The 19,590-nt window shown below is 43.9% G+C and overlaps 1 protein-coding gene across 5 annotated transcripts in view; it reads left to right on the top strand.

Moving 5' to 3' along the window:
• The window catches only part of FAM107B (family with sequence similarity 107 member B), a 137,822-nt gene extending 118,440 nt beyond the window's left edge, over nt 1-19,382 (top strand). For all 5 annotated transcript variants that reach the window (XM_078450408.2, XM_060659288.3, XM_060659289.3 and 2 more), the window contains exons 2-4: nt 7,104-7,287; nt 15,443-15,593; nt 16,576-19,382. In XM_078450408.2, the coding sequence (XP_078306534.1) occupies nt 7,104-7,287; nt 15,443-15,593; nt 16,576-16,692 (452 nt within the window). In that variant the 3' untranslated portion in view covers nt 16,693-19,382. The remainder of the gene's footprint in view (nt 1-7,103; nt 7,288-15,442; nt 15,594-16,575) is intronic.
• Nucleotides 19,383-19,590: the final 208 nt, after the last annotated feature.

Below are 19,590 nucleotides of genomic sequence, written 5' to 3'. Positions count from 1 at the left end.
TGTGGTTTTTAAATCTCATGGGATTAGGTTTTAAATTTTATCTTTCTGATGTAGAAATAGCAGATAAAACTGCTGACTCCAAAAACGGTGTGAGGAGGAAATTCAGATGCAATAAATATTTTTTATTAATCCACTTGTGACGTGTTTCTGTGGGAATGGTTATTTACCTCTGGAAAGCAGTCAACACAGAATGCCTGCGAATAGGCATGAAGTAGGCCCAGAGTAAACCTTTTTGATCGGGACAACAAAGCCAGGACTCAAAATCCATCTCTAATGTTGGTATTTTCTTGTCTCCTGGGATAGTAGAGTTTAATAATGACTTCTGTTTGTTGATTTCCAGAAGTTAAAGCAGAATTCTCATCAGGTGGTGTTTTTCAGTGCACCGTGTTTGGGCTTGTGGTCTTGGGGGTCTTCTGGGTTCTTGTCGAATGCCTTTGGGTACCAGATGATGCCACCGTCTCCTCCTGGTCCAAGGCAGAGTTTTTAGGTTTGCTTTCAAATCTCTAGGATGTATTTAGTATTAGGGTCAGTCTAAAATGCAGTTCTCTATTACTCAACTTGTTAAGGTATTTCAGTGCTGCCTTGGTCTCTGAGCGGCATAAAAGGACCTTGCTATTGGGGCCTATGTCTTGCTCTACCCTGCCCTCTGGCTAAGCCATTCACAACTCCATGTAGCACCTTGAAGGTGGGATAGACCTTTTTACACTTTTCAGAAGGTTTTTTTTTTTTTAAATGGTCATTTATTTATTTTTGAGAGAGCGCATGCAAGTGGAGAAGGGCCAGAGAGAGAGAGAGGGAGCCAGAGAATCTGCAGCAGGCTCCAGGCTCCGTGCTGTCAGCTCAGAGCCCAAAGCCAGGCTTAAACTCACGAATCATGAGATCATGACCCCGAGCCAAAGTCAGATGCCCAACCCACTGAGCCACCCAGGTGCCCCTTTTTGGAAGGTTCTTAATATTTGTAGCATGAATGGGTCTTAGAATTACTGGATGTTACCAGTGAGAAGGGCTGTGGGTCATTTAGTTGAACTCCTATGTTTTTAAAGAAACCAAGGCCTAAAGAGGTGGAGTTTTGTATGTAAGGTTTCTCAGACCTCTAAATAAACTGTGTTAGTGGTGTTGGTCACACAGTTAATCTAATAATAGCTTCTATTTATTGAATTTCCATAGACATGCCAGAGATTGTATGGAGTACTTAAATAAATCTACATTTCAACCAATTCTTACAGCACTCACTTTAACAGATGGGAGAACGGAGGGTCACGAAAGTTAAGTTTTATCCAGGATCTCAAGCCAGTTTTATTTCTCCTACACTGAGCCAACACTAGTTTTCCTTTATTGAATTGAAATTAAAAAAAATACAACTCGGTTTATTTGATCAGGGGAGTATGACAAAAATATCTTCGTGTTATTCTTCGTGAAGAATGTGTCATGTGGTAATAATGTCGATGCACAAAGTACTTTTCCTTCCAGACAGTTCTGTCTCATCCTCTTTGTGTGTCAGGCTTCAGGATTACCTGATGCTCAGGGAGGAAACCCTGACCTCCCAACTCCACTGTCTGCGCTGCACACACAACTTGTTGCTAGGACTTCGGACAGCTCAGGGGCTCCCTCTACTGGTAGTTACTTCATTTGACTACTATTTATTCACCTTGTCCAGGGAGTGTGAAGAATGTGAACATAGACCAGATGTGGTCTTTGCAGTGAAGGGATGACGATTATGTACACATTGCTGTAATAGAAGGTGGGGATTGGTGACTGTTAGGGAAAGGGAACAGAGAAAATTCCTTTGGGGTTGAGAAGTCAGGGAGTTTAATCGCAACTGGGGAATTAGGAAAGGTAGCTTGGAAGATTTGACATTTATCTGGATCTGAAAGGTTGAGTGAAATTTGGCTTTACAGCATTTCAGGGGTAGGTACTTGAAGAGGATCAGCATCTCTGCTGGAGAGAATGGTGCTGGCAAAGGCATGCTGGTGAGGAAGGCAGGGAAATGTGAACATTTGGGGGGCAGTAAGTGTTCATTTCAGTTTAAATTTTTTTTGAAGTTATTTATTTTGATAGTGAGTGAGCAGAGGAGGGGCAGAGACAGAGGGAGAGAGAGAATCCCAAGCAGGCTCTGTGCTGTCAGCACAAAGTCCTATGCGGGGCTTGACCTCACAAACCATGAAATCATGACCTGAGCTGGAACTGAGCATCGGCGCTTAACCAACTGAGCCACCCAGGCACCCTCCATTTCAGTTTAATTGGTGCATAGGATCCGTGAAATGAAAGAGTTCCTTTAGGATCCGAAGGGCATTTTCCAGTGCCATTGACTTAGTAGCGATTAGGAAGATGGTTGACAAAGGGAAGAAAGTTGAAGAAGGACGTCATTTACGTTCCATGTGTTGGTCATGGCTCGGGGTGGAAAGTCACTGAGAAGTGGCCAGAATGCAGACCCCAGATCCTTCAGTGGCCACCACCACTGCCATGAGTACTAGAGGTTAACAGAGGTTGCTCCCTGCTGGTTCATCCCCAGGGCTCACCCCACTAAGTGACCTTTTCCCAGACCCTGGCAGGGTCTACTCCGTAAGGGGCCACAAGGACTGCTTTAGCCTGGTCCACAGGCAGGCCTCAGGTCACACTTGACTGAGGCTGAGGGGCCTCGTGTCTCCTGTCCTGGCCCCAGTTGTGCAGAAGGGCAAACCAGTGAGAAAGGGTTTGAAGGGGAGCGTCTGCACCTTCGTGTGCAGCAGGGTGTCTGCTTCAATCCAGGCGGGGACAGGCTGAGGCCCGCCTTCCTGCCCTGGTCCCCAGATACTAAACCTAGAGAGGAATCTGAAGAAAATTCCAAGCTAGAGCTTGTTTCCTAGATTCAGAACTGAAGCCTTTCCCATTCTGCACACTGAAAGCTCTACCTCTATCTTGGTATCAAGGCCCGAGATGTGCTTGTACCCTGGCACCGACATCCGGAAGAGACTGGGAGTGAGCACCCTATTTGTTTGCCTTTGCTTGCAGGAATTGTGAGAAAGGAGGGCAGAGGGAGGGAGCCTGGGGAGGCGGGGCGGGGTGGGGGGGGGGGGGTGCCAAGTGAGAGACCATGGATGTCAAACCAGTGAGGCAAAGGAAAGAGTCAGCCAGGGTTTGAGCACTGATTGCCTTCGCCTTCTTGCTGTCACCACCTAGACGTCTGTCCAGCAGGTACATCAGACTGTTCGTGTCCACTTCCACTCCCAGCACCCCTGCATGATGGCGCTGTCCCTCTTGTAGCTTAGGCCAGGGACCTTGGAGTCCCCCGTGCTTCTTCCATGCCTTTCGTGACTCTTGTCCAGTCCTTCAGGAAACCTCAGAGGCTTTCCAGTCAGCACCTATCCCGACCCGTCTGACCTGTGCTGCAACCATCCTGGTCTAACCCATGTGTCACCCATGTGTCACCCATATCACTGTTCCTGCCCAGTTTTTTCCCCGCCTGCTGCTGCTGTTTTAAACTCAGTAACTACAGTGGTCTTTTAAAACCATGAGACTCCTAGGGTGCCTGGGTGGCTCAGTCAGTTAAGCATCTGACTTCGGCTCAAGTCATGATCTCACAGTTCATGGGTTTGAGCCCCACATCAGGCTCTGTGCTGACAGCTCAGAGCCTGGAGCCTGCTTCTGATTCTGTGTCTCCCTTTCTCTCTGCCCCTCCCCTGCTCACACTGTCTCTGCCTCTCAAAAATAAATAATTGTAAAAAAAAGAAAACAACCATAAGAGACTCTTAAATACAGAGAACAAACTGAGGGTTGATTTGGGGCGGGAAGAGGGGGAAAAGGGTGATGGGCATTGAGGAGGGCACTTGTTGGGATGAGCACTGGGTGTTGTTGTATGTAAGCGATGAATCACGGGAATCTACCCCCTAAACCAAGAGCACACTGTACACATTGTATGTTAGCCGATTTGACAATAAATTACATTTAAAAAAATAATTATAGACAGAAAAAAAACAAAACAAAATCAAGATGTAAAAAATAAAAAAATAGGAGTCCGGTCTGGTCACTTCTCTGCTCGAAATCCTGAATGTCTTTTCTGCTGTCTCCAGAGTAAAGGCCAAGAGTCCTTACAGTGGCCCTCACGTTCCCCATGACACGTGACCCCTCCCCGCCTGCATCACCTCTCTGTCCTCACTGACACTCATTCCTCCAGCCCCGCTGGCTTCTTTGCAGCTCCTCACACCCCCCAGGCACACTGCTGCCTTGTGGCCTTTGCATGAGTTCTTTGCTTTGCCCCACGTCCACAGGGCTCCCCTTCCCCCAGGTGATACTGACCTTAGGAGGCTGTGACCTGTTTTGATTCAGTGTCATGGAGATTATCCATGGTTTGGAGCAGAGAAACAGATCCTTTTATGGGATCCTGTAGGCCTTCTTGTCTGCTCATTAATGAGAATGGAAAGACCTCTGGGGCCACACAGAGGTGTGAATGGTGCCTTTCACATATCAGTCAAAGAGCACACTTTGGTGTGGGGCAGCGTACCAGGCTGGCTGTGATGGGCTTGCTGACTTGCCACCGTCAAGGTTTGTAATTCTCCAGGCACTGTGGTTGCAGGCATTCTGATTTAAAGGATCCATGTCAATAGCGTCCAAGGAATATTTGGTGTAAGTTGTTACGCACATCTCAGTGTTCAGTAATTCTGAGCCTCAGTTATGCCGTTAAACCTAAAATATATAAACAAATAGTGCATCCACAGTTTTTCTATTTTAGCTGATTTCTTTATTCTTTGGATTTTTAATCTCTTTATTTTCACATTAGTCTTCAAGAGATTTTGCTATAAAAATAGCAAATTTGGTAGAGAGAACAGGTTTGAGACCAGAGACATTCATTTTAGTTTGAGCTTCCCATTACTAGTAATATTAGCATGAACAAGTTACTTTTTGTTTCCCCGTTTTATTGTTTGCAAAGTGAAGATTCTAGTTCTTCTGTTCGTTGGGTTGTTGCTAGGCTCACACATGGTCACGTACGGGCCCTGGGTGATTGCTGACTGCTGCTTGGAACATCTTTTCCCCTTGGGTGTGGAAGAACACACCAGTGGTTTGGAATAGTTCAGGATTTGGGAAAGCATCTTCATGACCTTGAGAGCAAAACTCCTGCTTGTGACTGACTGCACCTGGATCCAGTTTTTGTTTTTGTTTTAAAATTTTTAGTTGAAAACACATCTTTATTTTTTCCACTGCCTACCCCTTCACTCCTGTGCCCAAGTCCATGGAAACAACACCGTGTGTTCTCTCCTCCCTTCATCTTGTGTGAATATACGTGCTTTTACTTCACGTTTGCTCGGTGGGTTGATGTCATGGGCAGAAATAAAGATGGAACTTGTCTTCCGTCGAGGAGCTTATCCCTGGAAGACCTCTCCACTTTTTTAGTTTAGACCAGGTTTGATTCAGTTAACATTTATTCAGCTTCTGCCATGTGCCAGGCACTTTGCTGGGCCTGGGGATTTAGAGCTGTAAAAGAAGTGGTTCTGACTCTTGGGGAGAATAGGCAGAAACCCCTGGCTCCTCTGTGTCCTGGTGGAAGTACATCTGCACCACTGCTGGGCCGGGAGGCGTGGAGGGGATCGTTCTCTCCGTGTCCCTGGAGAGGTGGGGGAAGGTGGCCGTTTTGGGTGTGAGCCCATGCACGTGCGGGTCTTCCCCCAACCTTGGCCTGTTCTGTGGTCACTGTTCCGTCTAGAGGCGTCAAACTGGCCAGAGAATTAGTAAGCATGTTCTCTGGACTTTGAGGGAAGGCCCAGTGTCAAATACTGTGCCATAGTCAGACTCTGCATCTCATTTTTGGTTTGGGAAATAAAGTCATCATACAGGGACAGGGAAGCATGAAATGGCATGTTAATTATGTTGAAATATTGGACAGATTTGTTTTGGGGGCAGGGGAGCAGGATTGAGGTCAACACCAAAAGTGCCTAGGGGTCCACAGCAATGGAGTGCCTGCCGGCTGGACCCATCAGCTTCCAGCCTGATGCCCAGCCAGCCTTCTTCCTCCCAGCTCTTGCCCTCGCTGAGTTTGTTCTTCTGTCTCATTAAATATCACGAATGTTCGTGGAGTGCCCACTGTGTGCCACACACTGCCCCTGCATAGCCACAGGGGCGTGTGGGGGGGAGACCTGTGCCCTGAGCATCTCTTATGGGGGGACACACACTTAAATCATAGAATGAATGACTAGAATTGAACACGGGGTGGGGGCGGTGGTGGTGGTGGAAGGGACCCTAGGGATCGTCCTCTGTTCCTTTTGCTTTACTGATCAGGAGTCTGAGCCCAGAAAGGCCGTGGGACTCTGCCCAGGCATTCCATGGAGTTGTTGCGCTGTGCTCCAGTGACTGCCTGCCCTCCCCGCCAAAAACCTATACAGACGCGTTCTTGCCGCGAAGTATTCTCCCTTTGTCTTCCCTTCTTTCTTCCCTTCCTGTCACTTCCTTTTTTTCTGGCACTGTTGTGGGGCAGCTGGAGAGGGGGTGGGTAAGACAAAATTCTCGCCCTCGGGAGCATTTGCTTTCGAGAGCCAGTAACCAAGAAGCCAACTCACAGGACTGACAGCGGGGAAGAACTGGGGGCCGGGTTGGGTTTAAGTAGGGTAGGGAGAGGTCAGACCTCGCTGAGAAGGTGACGTTTGAGGAGGGAGCGGAGGACAATGTGAGCTGGGTGCTCATGTAAGGGGAGAGGAGACCCCGGCCAGTGGCAACATCAGGAGCAGTGCTCTGCGCTCGAGAAGCCTCACAACATTGATGGGTGTCATGGGTCTGCCCATTACTGGTGCACATTCATTGCGGGGGTGGGGGGAGGGGGCTGAAAGAAGCAATGAAGGATCCCGGTCAGGTGTCCAGGTGCTTGTAATGGGGTTAAGTTGGTCTTTTGACATGTTGGCAGGAAGCATCCTGTGTGACCTGAAACTTAAAGTGTGAGCAGTAGTGACCAGAGTCAGATCGTGGGTCCCCTTTGCTTTAGTCACCCGGAAAACCACGGCCATTGTTGTGTCTCTTTTTCTCTGCCTCCTGCTTTCTCGAAGCTTCAGAGGAGTTTTCAGTGAAGCAGTGAGGTGGGCCCTGGGGGATGGCACGCCTCCGCAGGAAAGACCAGAGACCGTGTCACCTTTCTCTTTCAGACGGCCCGTCTGAGGACAGTGACCTCAAGGACGCCTATCTCATTCCGAGAAACATCATGGCTGAGCCAGACTACATGGAAGATGACAATCCGGAGCTAATTAGGCCTCAGAAACTAGTCAATCCTGTCAAAACATCCCGCAACCATCAGGATCTTCACAGGGAACTTCTCATGAATCAAAAAAGGTACGGTGGTTTCCTGAGCAGAATTTTCCTTTGGGGACTTCAGCTTCAGAGATGTTTACCTTTCTTGATGGTTTTTAAGGCTGCCTTGTTCCTTCTGGTGTCCTTGAGCCAGGGCACCTCCTCCCCCCCCATAAAGTCCCGTCATCTGCTGGAGTGACTCTGCATTCTACAGAACTGTGTCCTCTTTGAGAATAGACACCTGCTTTAGAATTTGGACGTGAGGGGATCGATTAAGGATAAAAGAGGATCCTAAGTTGAAGAGGAATACCTTATTTGTTAGATTTGTAAAAATTCTGAATTTGCCCCTTACATTTGGGGCATTTATTATTTTTTTGGAAGAGAGAAAACACTTACCTTTTATCTTCTTTGTAGACAGTTTGCTCCATGTGTGCTATAAAAAATTTGGATGTTGGGTTGGTATAGTCTGCTTTTTAAGTGATTCTGGGCAGGGCAGGTTGACTGGGAGAGCCAAGGATACAAAATTATTTTTATTTATTAGGACACAGAATTACTTACTTCATGTAAGAGCCTTTAAGCTTCCTTTGGAGCTCTTCTTGGATCTTCAGAATGAAACTGTTGATCTTAACTGTGGGACCTTATAGGTCCTTCATTGCCCCACTCTTTACTCAGCCTTAGTAGCTACCCATTGAACTGAAGGATATACAGACCAAGTTAAGCAGCCGGGTCATATTTTAGCAGGAAGGCCTAATTTAAAAATAAAAATAAAAAAACGTGAAGAGATGTTGGCGGCAGTTCTCCTTCCCTAGTGCACCCCTGCCACGCATTATTCACGTGCCCCAGTATGCTGTTAGATTCATGCTGATTAAACTGAATGCACGTTTGATCCTTTTTGAATAAGTGCTTAGCTTCTAACCATCTTTGTCACATAAAAGAAAAAATATATAGAATTGATATCATGCCCAAAGCAAAGCAGAACTGTACGTTCCTAAATAGACCACAGAGTTTGAAGACAGTCTTACCTGGGAAATGATGGCCTGCATTTTGGTACAAAGATCAAAAGTTTAATGTACTCCAAAAGAGTAGCAGTTGCCACTGAGTGGTTTTCTGATCGTCTTTTACCTCTTGGTCCTCAGTTGCCTTATCTGTAAAGTGGGAGGAGGGGACTTGGTTGATCTCCAGTAAGAGACATTCTGGCCCAAGCTGTTTTTGTTTTATTTGGTTTGGTTTTGTTCTTCTATTATATCTATGAAAAGGCTCCAAGTCGGAAGAGAGGCAAAGGTAAAACCAAAATTGGCACACTTGTTCTCTGAATTATAGCCTACAAATTATTCCACAAAAATGTACTTAGTACCCTGGGTTATATCTAAAACGTATAGGTTTGTACAATCGAATCTGGTTCCAAATTTTCTAGAGTAGTCATTTTCTGTGAAAATAGACCTTCCTTCTGTCTGACTTTCTCTGGCCCATGATTTCTTTTCCTTGTTTACACAGCTGACTCTTTAGCCAGGCCCAGCTCAAGTAATTTGGGAGAATGCTGGTGTTCCCACAAGTATCATGGTGTAGAGAGGATGTTGCTCTGAGGTTAGAGGGAAATCATCTAAATCCTGGTTTGCCATTTAACTTGACCTACCTTTATGACCTTGGACAAGGTCCCCCTTCCTGACACACGTTTCTTCATATATGAAATGGGGGATAAAAATATCCTTCTTACAAAAAATAAATAGGGGATGGGGCACCTGGGTGGCTCAGTTGGTTGAGTGTCCCACTTCAGCTCAGGTCTTGATCTCATGGTTTGTGAATTTGAGCCCTGTGTCCAGCTCTGTGCTCACAGCTCAGAGCCTGGAGCCTGCTTTGGATCCTGTGTCTCTCTTTCTCTCTGCCCTTCCACTGATCATGCTTGCGCGCGCGCGCTCTCTCTCTCTCTCTCAAAAATAAATAAAAACATTTAATAAAAACAAAGTAAATAAGGGCGCGTGGGTGACTCGGTTGAATGTCCGACTCTTGATCTTAGCTCAGGTCTTGATCTTAGGATTGTGAGTTGAAGCCCCACGTTGGGCTCCATCCTTGGCATGGAGCCTACTTAAAAAAAATTTTAAATAATAACGTGTGAATACCTGTTAAAATGACTGGGGTATAACAAATGCTCAATTCGGGGCGCCTGGGTGGCTCAGTTGGGTGAACGTCCGATTTCGGTTCAGGTCATGATCTAGCTCATGGTTCATGAGTTTCAGCCCTGAGTTGAGCCCTGTGCTGACAGCTCAGAGCCTGGAACCTGCTTTGGATTCTGTGTCTCCCTCCCTCTCTCCTCCTCCCCCACTCACACTCTCTCTCTCTCTCTCTCTCTCTCTCTCTCTCTCTCTCTCTCAAAAATAAATAAACATTAAAAATAAATTTAAAAAATAAATGTTCAGTTAGTCCCATCCATGTTCCACCTCCCATGTAGCATCTTCTGAAAATTCCCATTGCTTCTTCCCCCTTTTCTCTGAAGGGCTGTGGCCTGGCTTTTGAAGTATATCAAGAGGGGGAAAAGAAACCGAAAAGGCAGGAAGGTGGGTTTCAAAATCCAATGCATGTATCTCATCCTATGTTTTCAGGTTTTTGAAGATGAGATCTTAGTTTGGTGGGGTCCTCACATTAGAAATACAGTTGGTTTGTGGAGTGAAAATGTCTCAAGCAGTTTCTTCTCTGATTTATCTTCTATCATATATACTTACTAGAGACTCTGGGGTTTTTATTTAGAAATAAAATTTCTAAATTTAGAAAATCTAGAAATTTTTGTGCCAAATGATAGGAAGTTTCAGAGGGATAATATATATATTTGGTTAAAGGATAATTGTACTTGGTTTTTGGCTTGAATCATAATGAAAGTCTGCTTCCTTTTCTACAATTTGTAAAGGACCTTCCCATATTTTATCTTAACCAGTGATCTTTCCAGTAACCCAGTGTGTGTTATCTTGGGGTTACCCTAATTTGACATATAAATACAAGAAAACTCAGAGAATAAACATAGAATAAAAAGCAATTCATACAGATAAACCAAATAGAGTAATAGTATCACTCAGAAAAAAAAGTGGAGACAAGAGAGGGAGACAGAAATGAGATCAACGCAAAGCAAGCATTCCATGGAGCCCTGTACCTTTGCTCTACTTAGGCATAAATTTGGCTCAAAACCCGGGAGCATTTGGTTCACAGAGTTTTTCAGGTTACATTTTAGAGATCATAAGATAAAAGCAGATTCACTGTTTAGGAAAACAAATACTCGTAGATACTCATAAATACTCTGAAACCTACACCCTGTCAAGGATATAATTCTCCTCTACTTACCGTCTTTTGGATCTAGATCAGTTTTAGATTAAGAGTTTTTAAATTTTGATCTGGTTACAGTCTGCCATTAGGTCTGATTATGAAGACCTTTGGTCAGCTTCTCAGGTTCTGTAGGTATTCCCAGTGGCTTAAAGGGCAGATTTCAAGAGGCATTATTTTTTGTAGTTGGCAGATTTCGAAAGAAATTAGTTTTTGTAGTTGAAAGATGAGTGTTCGGGACACCTGGGTGGCTCAGTCGATTGAGCATCTGACTTCAGTCAGGTCATGATCTCACGGTTCATGAGTTTGAGCCCCACAGCAGTCTTGATGCTGTAAAATGTAGGGATTGAAGCGCAGAGCCTGCTTCAGATCCTCTGTCCCCCCATCCCTGCTCGCCTCTCTTTGCCCCCCCCCCCGCCCTTACTCAAGCTCTCTCTCTCAAACATAAAAATGTAAAAAAAAAGTGCTTGAGAGGTCTTAAAAATGTAGGGATATTTCTTATATAACTTAGAGAGATTCTATCTTCTCTACAAAGTACTTTCGGTCACAGATATAGAATATCCAATCACCTAAACACATCTCTAAAATTGGTTCTTTGGCTTGTACCTCCCAGTCAGCAATTTCGTTTCCTGTGATTTTCGTTGTTCATTTTATATGCTTTGCTGGACAGATAGTTCCTCAGTAGATACTTGTTGCTGTACCACGTGGCAAAAAATATGGGAAGTTGAGTTAGAAGTATTTGCATTTAGAATCCATGCAGGTAGAAATGACTCAAGCCAAAAATGTAGATAAAGACAGGTCAAACCAGAAGATTCCAAGATTTAAAGATCAAGGACTTGAAATCCAAATGTAACCCTTCCCTTCCACCTTAAGAAAAAAATTAGGCCAGGAGATATTTGGCTGGGTGGGGAGGGGAGCTGTTCCGGTAGGGTTTGAGCCAGCCCTTGCCTCTGGCTCCGCGCTCTCCCAGGTGAGGAAAGAGGGAATTTCACCTTTATGGGTTTTATGTGTCTGGGGTGGGGGTGGAGTGAATGAATATAGACCCTTCCAGTCTGTCCCTTGATGTATTCAGTGGTTTATGTCAAATGTGAAATGTACCTTCAAAAGTTGTCTGTACATGTCATTGCTAGTGGTAGAAAGATAAATTGTTGGAGCCTCTCTTGGAGGGCAGTTTGGAAATATCCACTGAAATGTAAAATATGCTGGTCAGCCAGCAGTTGTACTTTTTTGCATCTAGCCAACAGAAATAGTTCTATAAAAGGGCAGGTATACATGTATAAGGAAGTTCATTGCTGCATTGCTTTTAATAGGGAGCAACTGGAAACAACCTAAATGTTTGTCAGGGGAGTGGGAAAATGATGGCACTTCTGTGCCATGACATCTTAGGCAGATGTTCAGAAGAATGAGGAGGAGGCCATAGAAAGTATGGAAGAGGACAGACCAAAGTCTTAGTTATCTGTGGGTGTAAGAATGGGAAATGGTCCGTGGGGCAAGGACTCTACTCTGTACAATTCTAACCACATAGAATACAGTGTATGTGGTGCTCCCAAGATTTGCTTAACAGGGAGTTTAGGTGTGCTTTTACTTTTACATATATGGGTGCATATGTTACCTACCTTTTTTTTGTTTGTTTTGTTTTTGCAAAGAGCACTTACGAATTTAAAAAACTATCTTGGGTGTCCTCTGTCACATTATAGTCACAGGAACTAGACCCAGAAATAACTGTTGGTGTCGAGTGGTGCAAAGCCATCAGGACTTAAGCACCTGTCAATCATAGAGGAATTGAAAGTGCTTGTTAATTGTATCTGTCAGAAGTGATTAAAGAGAAATCAGCTGTTAGCATGCAAAGAATGACACTATAGTCCATGAGATTTGGAGTGGCTTGTTTTTGTCTCTGGGCACTCTCTACAGGCTGATCCAGTTTTCAACTCAGAATCATATGGGCAGTGCTTGACTTTCCATTCAGCACAGAAAGTGAAGTGATCTTCTGTGATAAAATATTAACTAAATTTGCATGACTTTTTGACTGCTGTAAGTGCAGAACATTTATCAGATAAGCACCATTTCCCTGAGCTTTCTGTGGCTAAATATTTTATCTTACTGTCTCCATTGTGTAAAGTCTTTGACTAGAAAATGAATACTGGATGTTAGTTAAACCCATTCATAGGCTGCAGCAGAATGCCAGCTTAGTGTTCATACATCAAAGTTGTTGAGCATCCTTTGCATAATCCAGAAGAATTTAATAACCGTTGAGGTTAATTTTGCCAGTGAAATAAAGGGAAAGGAAAATTTTTGAAATTTCAATTATGTAGATAGCTAAATTCTTAATCCTAAAATTTAAGTCCCTTAATTCTGTCTGTGGTATCCTACTGAAGCTTTTTAATAGTCATGGAACTGAGTGGGTCTTTACTCAGATTATTTACAAACATATTTTCTTATGCTCAGGTGCCACTTACATTTATTGTGAGCAAAGTACCATAAGTAGTTTTTATTACACTTCATGTTTAACTTCCAGAATAGTTCCTCGATACTTCTGTCGACACCATAAGATCTTTTTTTTTTTAATCTTTATTTTTAAATTTATTTATTTTGAGAGAGACAGAAATAGCGTGAGTCGGGTAGGGGCAGAGAGAGGGGGAGAGAGAGAACCCCAAGCAGGCTCCGCACTGTCAGCATGGAGACTGATGAGGGGCTCAAATCCACGAAACCGTGAGACCATGACCTGTGCTGAAACCAACAGTCGGACGCTCAACCGACTGAGCCACCCAGGTGCCCCCATCATAAGATCTTAGTAACTGCAAAACACACTAATTAAATCACAGAAGTAACTCATCTCCTTTCCTTTGTTTCTTCTTTTTTTTTTGGCTGAATTTAATGCTTTTCATTCTTCTTTTTTACTAAAAGTTCTGCTAATGAAAATTGGGAAAATGAAGATACATGTTATTTTGACTATGCATCCTTTATCTGTAGTGATGGCATATACTGATCTTTACTCTGTAAACAACTTTGAAACATTTGTGATTAAAAAAATGGAGATAGGGGAGATGCCAGAATCTTAAAAAATTATAGTTAGATAAATGAAGAAGTGTGAAATTGAGGATTTGTTTACAGATGAAATAGTGTGAACTTGAAAGACATTGAGAGGAGTGTGTTGACGAGTTTCTTGCAGCCAGAGCCCACACTTGGGAAATTGTTATTTGATTTAACAGTTACTCAGATGACTCCCAGATGCTGAGACACATTGGTTGATTGAAATAGTTTAGAGAACCACCACCAAGGTAGACATTCCTGAATTACAGACTAGCAGTCACCATCAGCAGGACCAGAAGGTGCGTGGGAAGGTGCATGGGCCCATCTCAGTCCTGAGTTGATTCAGTAGGGCCCTTCCTGCTGCCCAGAAAAGCCTGGGTCACTGACAGGTCAAGTGTGCATGTGTGTGGGTGCCTGAGAGTGAATACGCCCACCATCACTTCCACCCTATGCTGCCTGAAATTGATGATGTTCTTCCTGTTCTGTGGTTTGTTTCATTTTTATTTTAAATGCTCTTAGTAAATGTTAGTATCAAGTTGAGATTACTTGAGAGCTAGTGGAGACTTGCTAAAGAGAGAAGGAAGACAGGAGGAGGTAGGCTGACTGAGCCAGCACCGTGGAAAGCCTGGACTGAAGAAATCTTAAGGAAATGGTAGAAAAATAGAAACCAGCAATGTCCTAGCTAACAGTTAAACATAGAAGTTCCACCTAAGGAAATGTCCTTGACTTACCCCAAACATTTTGGGTGCAGGGTTGCTAGGGAATGGTCTAAGTTTTGCTTTTGTTTCTCCCCATCTGCAAAGAAGGCAGCCTGATTTATCTCTTAGAAAAGTAAAATTTCCCTGAAGCCTGATTTCTGTGCATCATCAGTAGTAAACTACACATCTGAAGCAGTTCCACTGAATGGAGCACTAGGAGTCAAGGGATCAGAATTCTCTGCCCCCCAGCAGTGATGAAATCTTAGACGTGCCTTCTGGTATACAAGAGCCCTACGACAAATTTGAGAATTTTGGAAGAGGGGTCCAGGGCCATTTTGCTGTTTACATTTCTGTGCTAGCCTAACTCTAGGCAATATGTATGTGTGTGTGTGTGTGTGTGTGTGTGTGTGTGTGTGTGTGTATTTAGTATTTATTTTGAGAGAGAGAGGGAGAGAGAATCCCAAGCAGACTCCGTGCTGTCGGCACAGAGCCCGACGAGGGCTCAATCTCACGAACCATGAGATCGTGACCTGAGGTGAAACCAAGGGTCGGATGTGTTGCGTCTTGGGAAGGTTTCCCTAAAACTTCAGGTGGAGGCACCTCATATTCTGGGTATCTCCATCCTCACCATCTCTGTCTATCTCCATCATCTCTGTTCTCCTCTGTCATCTCCATCCCCATCATCTCCATCTCTGTTTTCTCCATCTCCACCTTCCTCATCTTGTGTCATCCCTGTCCTCCTCTTCTCTGTCATCTCCATCTTCTCCGTCTCCATCAGCATCATAAGCGATCATAATACCCATTGAATGAGCCTGCTATTCCGACCTTCCCCCCTCCAAACCATCCTCACTACCCTTTACATAGCCTAGTATCTGGCACACAGTAGGTGCTCAGTCCATTTTTATTGAATGAATGCATTTTGCGTACTCTTGGAAGTTGTTCTTGTCTCTCTTCCATGCTCGTGAATTCCTGACACCACCCGTGCTGACTGGCAGCTAGTAGGCATCATAGTGATGCTACTAATTCAGTAGACCCCTTTTCTGTGGCTGACGCCGTAAATTTCTGTTCATGATGGGTGTGCCCATTAGATTAAAACTTTCTTTTGTTTTTGTTTTTAAGATTAAGACTTTCTAATTTTGTTATTTATTTACTTATTTATGCAGGGGTCTTGCCCCTCAGAATAAGCCAGAACTGCAAAAGGTGATGGAAAAGAGAAAACGAGATCAAGTAATAAAGCAGAAAGAAGAAGAAGCACAAAAGAAGAAATCTGACTTGGAAATAGAACTATTAAAACGGCAGCAGAAGCTGGAGCAGGTGAGAGTGAGATGAAAGTTGTCTTTTTCCTTTATTCAGATCCATCTGACATTCAGTATTATGTGAGTTTAAGGTGTACTGCGTGCTGACTTGGTGCATTTATATTGCGGGTGTGTTTGCCACTGAAGCGTTAGCTAGCGCCCGTCACATCACGTAATTATCATTTCTTCAGCGTTGGGAACTAAAGGTCTAGCCACTTAGCGTGTTTCTGTTCATAGCGTAGTTTTGTTTGTTTATGTTCATAGTGTAGTTTTGGTGGCTGTAATTACTGTGCTGTGCTGTGTATTACTTCCCTACTGGTTGCAAGTTCCTACCCTTAACCAACATCTCTCCCGTTTCCCCAGCCCCTGCTAGCCGCCATTTTACTCTCTGCGTTTACAGTTTTGGTTTCTCTAGATTGCACGAATAAGGGAGATCATGCAGTATTTGACTTTCTCTGGTTGACTCCTCTCAAAAGTTATCTCTTCTGTCCTGAGAAATAAGAATGTTGGAACAAGCAAAATTTACCAGACCTGTCAGATGTAAATGCTGATTTCACAAAAGGAAACTATGAGACAGAATGTCAGCTAATGGGCTAAATAAAACACATTCAAATGAGGTAAAGACAAGGATTCAGGAGGCAAAGCCCAAACTGGGGAATATCACTGAACTCACAGCAGAGCCCTGGGGAGCTCAAGCAATTGAGTGAGATTCAGCCTCACCAACCAACTGCACATTGGTCTCGGGATCCTGTTTCCGTAGCCTTGATTTTTGGGTTTTTGGTTTTGGTTTTGCTGGTAGTACCACCCGGGGGGGCTGCTGCTCCCTCGCAGGATGACCCCAGGCCCTGCACATGTCCGTACATATATACACCTAAGGTGGAGACTGGGAGAGAATTTCCTCCACTGGGAAATGAAGGTGTTAGGGACTTTGGAAAGAGGAGGAGTGTTTCGAAAAGCCTCTCATTTTGTAAATAATTTTCCTGTTTCTGAATTTCATTTAGCATGAACTTGAGAAGCAGAAATTGCAAGAAGAACAAGAAAACACCCCAGAGTTTGTGAAGGTTAAAGGCAATCTCAGGAGAACAGGCCAAGAAGTGGCCCAAGCGCAGGAGTCGTAGGCCTGGGCCACAGAGACCGCGCGCCCAGCACACCACACGGGGAGGCCGTGTGCAGGTGTCTCCGCAGCACTTAAGCTCAGGGCAGAAGCCCCTGGAGAGAACCCCAGCCAGCAGAGAATTGTTACTTTAAAAAGGATTTGGTTTTGGTTTTCCTACAATCTGGGTGGATAAATGACCTGTGACAGTTGATTTCTATTCGCCAAATGAAGGACGTTGACCAGCACTTAAGTTGGGATAAGTGAACCTGTGTTCAAAGACTTAAAAAAAACAAAAACAAAACCACAACAGCAAAAAAGAAAGAGGACACTGGAATAAATTCTTCAGAATTGCACTACTTGGTTTTTCTTTCAGTCCAAATTTAGTGGGGCAGAGAGCCTTTCTCCTTCTAAAATCTAAAACAAAAAACAAAAAACAAAAAAACAAAATGTGTTTTGTTTTTTCCTTTAAGTATCTGCTAGATAATTTAGATCACATAGAAAGGCATTGATCTGTTGCATCTTATATTTGTAAATTCTCTGTTGAGAATCCAGAATTGTCTTGTGTAGTCCTACTGTCACCCGTGTTAGGTTGACACCTGAGAATGTTGATGTTAATGTTGAGCACAGCTGTTACCTTTGTTGGCATTAAGATTCAGAAATAGGGTGAGAAGGTTTAAAAACATGGAAACAAAAATACCTAAAAATACGCAAACAAGTTACACGTAAAACATACGGAAACAAAAAACACATAAAGGTCCATCTTGATCTTATTTTAATTGCTTTTGGTTCTCTGATACTAGAATGCTCCATAGTGACAGTCCAGTTCAGAGAAGGCACATTGTATAAATCCAATTCTTGCTTTGATAACTATTAGGATCTTGTTTTGTTTTGTGTTTGAATTTCTTGCCGAGCTAGTCCCTTTATATGAAACAATCCTTCCGCTCCTTTGGAGTATAAAAACTAGTTCCATATAACCCAACTTCAGTGTCAAAAGTAGAGGGTCCAAATCTTTGAGAACAGTGTGGGGGAAACTCCCATCGGGAGCCAGGCAAGGAGGACTTGTCTGGGTATTCTAATGTGAAACAAACGTAGATCGGTCTCCAGGAGGCCTAGGTGGAAGGTTGATAGCATCTGTACATTTTGGACATCATTAGAATTCCCAGTTTTGGAAATTTCGGATCAAGGATCACATACTGCTTTGCCTTTTTTTTTTTTTTTTTTTTTTTCCGGTGAAGAAAGACTCTTTCGCTGCTCTGTCAGCAGTGATGACCACCGTATGCACCTCAGGAAATGCTGAGGTGAAGGGAGAGGCCACCCAGCTTCCGCACACCAGCTAGCTTGCTATCCTAAGTGAGTCCCAGGCGGACAACAGCGAAATCCTTACGCAAAGTACGTTTTATTACCGCTGGTACATTTTACTGGGGGTGATCTGGAAGAATTCATGTGGATTCAGTATGTTCTCCATCCAGATGATTCAGCCAGTAATTTCTACATTGCAGAGTCCTCTCCTTTAAAGGCTCATAGAAAACTGGATCCCGAGCTTTTAATCCTAATAAGCATAGTAGAAATTAGCTTTCTATGGGAATGCTTTAGTTTCCATAGTTGACAGGCTCATACTCAGTCCTCATGTGAACAAGATGAAGGTAAACACAGAGACAGCACATACTGCCAGTTAGAGGACATGTCGACCACACCCGCATTGGGTGATTTCTCACCAGTGGGTATTATTTGAACGAAACATGAGATGCTGAAGATAAAATGTTGCTCTGTAATAGTCTACTTTTGAAGGATGGAATGGTAACTATTTTTTTTCCATCCTCCTTTTTGAGAGAAGAAGGTATGTCACGTGATCCTCTTGAAGGTACATTTCTGATTGCACGCTGACTGGAGTGCTGTCTTTGTGTATATGGACCAATGATGAGATTTGCAGGATGAAGATTTAGGACTAGCTCATAGCCTTTCACCTAACTGGATGTTGGATCTTAAGTCCTGCGTCTCTGAAGTAATTCTGCCACTCGATAGAATTCTCAAGGGTCCCCAACAGACTCCTTTAGAAGGACCGATTCTGTTCCTAGAACTTACCTAGAATTCGTTCTTCACTGGGAAGAAAAATGACAAAAGCATCTCCCTCCCAGTCTCACTCCCCAGTCTGCACAGTTACATGTAGCGAGTACTACAAGGTCTGGCCAGAAGACTTGTAAATAGCGTGAGGTGATGTCTTATGACCAAACAGTGGGATGTACAGGTCGAGAAGCTCCCTGAAGCCGTCAGCTCAGCTCAGCTCACAAGCCTGAGTTTAAAAGGGTGCCAGTCTCCCCTCCACACGTTAATACTGTACGGTCCAAACCCCTAGGACTCCTGAACATCCGGGCAGTTTTGTGCTTTGAGCCACTTTTTGACAGAAATGGCTCCATTTTTCCACTCTGTGGTTTTCTTAAAATAGTTCAGTGTTTTATAGTCTCCTGGTAGTAAAGTAGTGTTGCTTTCTAAGCTGCAACAGTTGACTTTATTCTTCTACTCTGAAAAATCTTGACTTGTTTGAGTGTATATAATATATATAAAGGGAGCCTTAATGGATTTGTTTTCATAATTTAATATTTTTTGTATTTGCTCTTGTATAATTGTTTTTAATGGAAAGTATTACAGAACTGAGGGTGGAATTCTTAGAACCAAAGTTATTCTTAATAAAAATCACCACGCGCTTGGACCACGCAGCTGTGTTTGTCTGATCTGTTGGAGGTGGATATCTGGAACCGAAGGGGGGTTGCTGTGTTCACCTTCAGTAGAAGGTGGTTTTAGGGTCTTCCTTTGGTGACTGTCCTCTTGGACACCCCCCGCCGCCCCCATCAGTTATGTCCTCTGTCTTGCTTCAGTCAGGCTGACAATTCATTGTGTCAAACAAATTCATGGTAAGGGATCA

Source organism: Panthera onca, chromosome B4 (genome assembly GCF_046562875.1).
Source record: "Panthera onca isolate mPanOnc1 chromosome B4, mPanOnc1 haplotype 2, whole genome shotgun sequence".
NCBI classification, from domain to species: domain Eukaryota; kingdom Metazoa; phylum Chordata; class Mammalia; order Carnivora; family Felidae; genus Panthera; species Panthera onca.
Note: the sequence above shows the minus strand (reverse complement) of the source record. Positions and strands in the feature narration are given on the sequence as shown.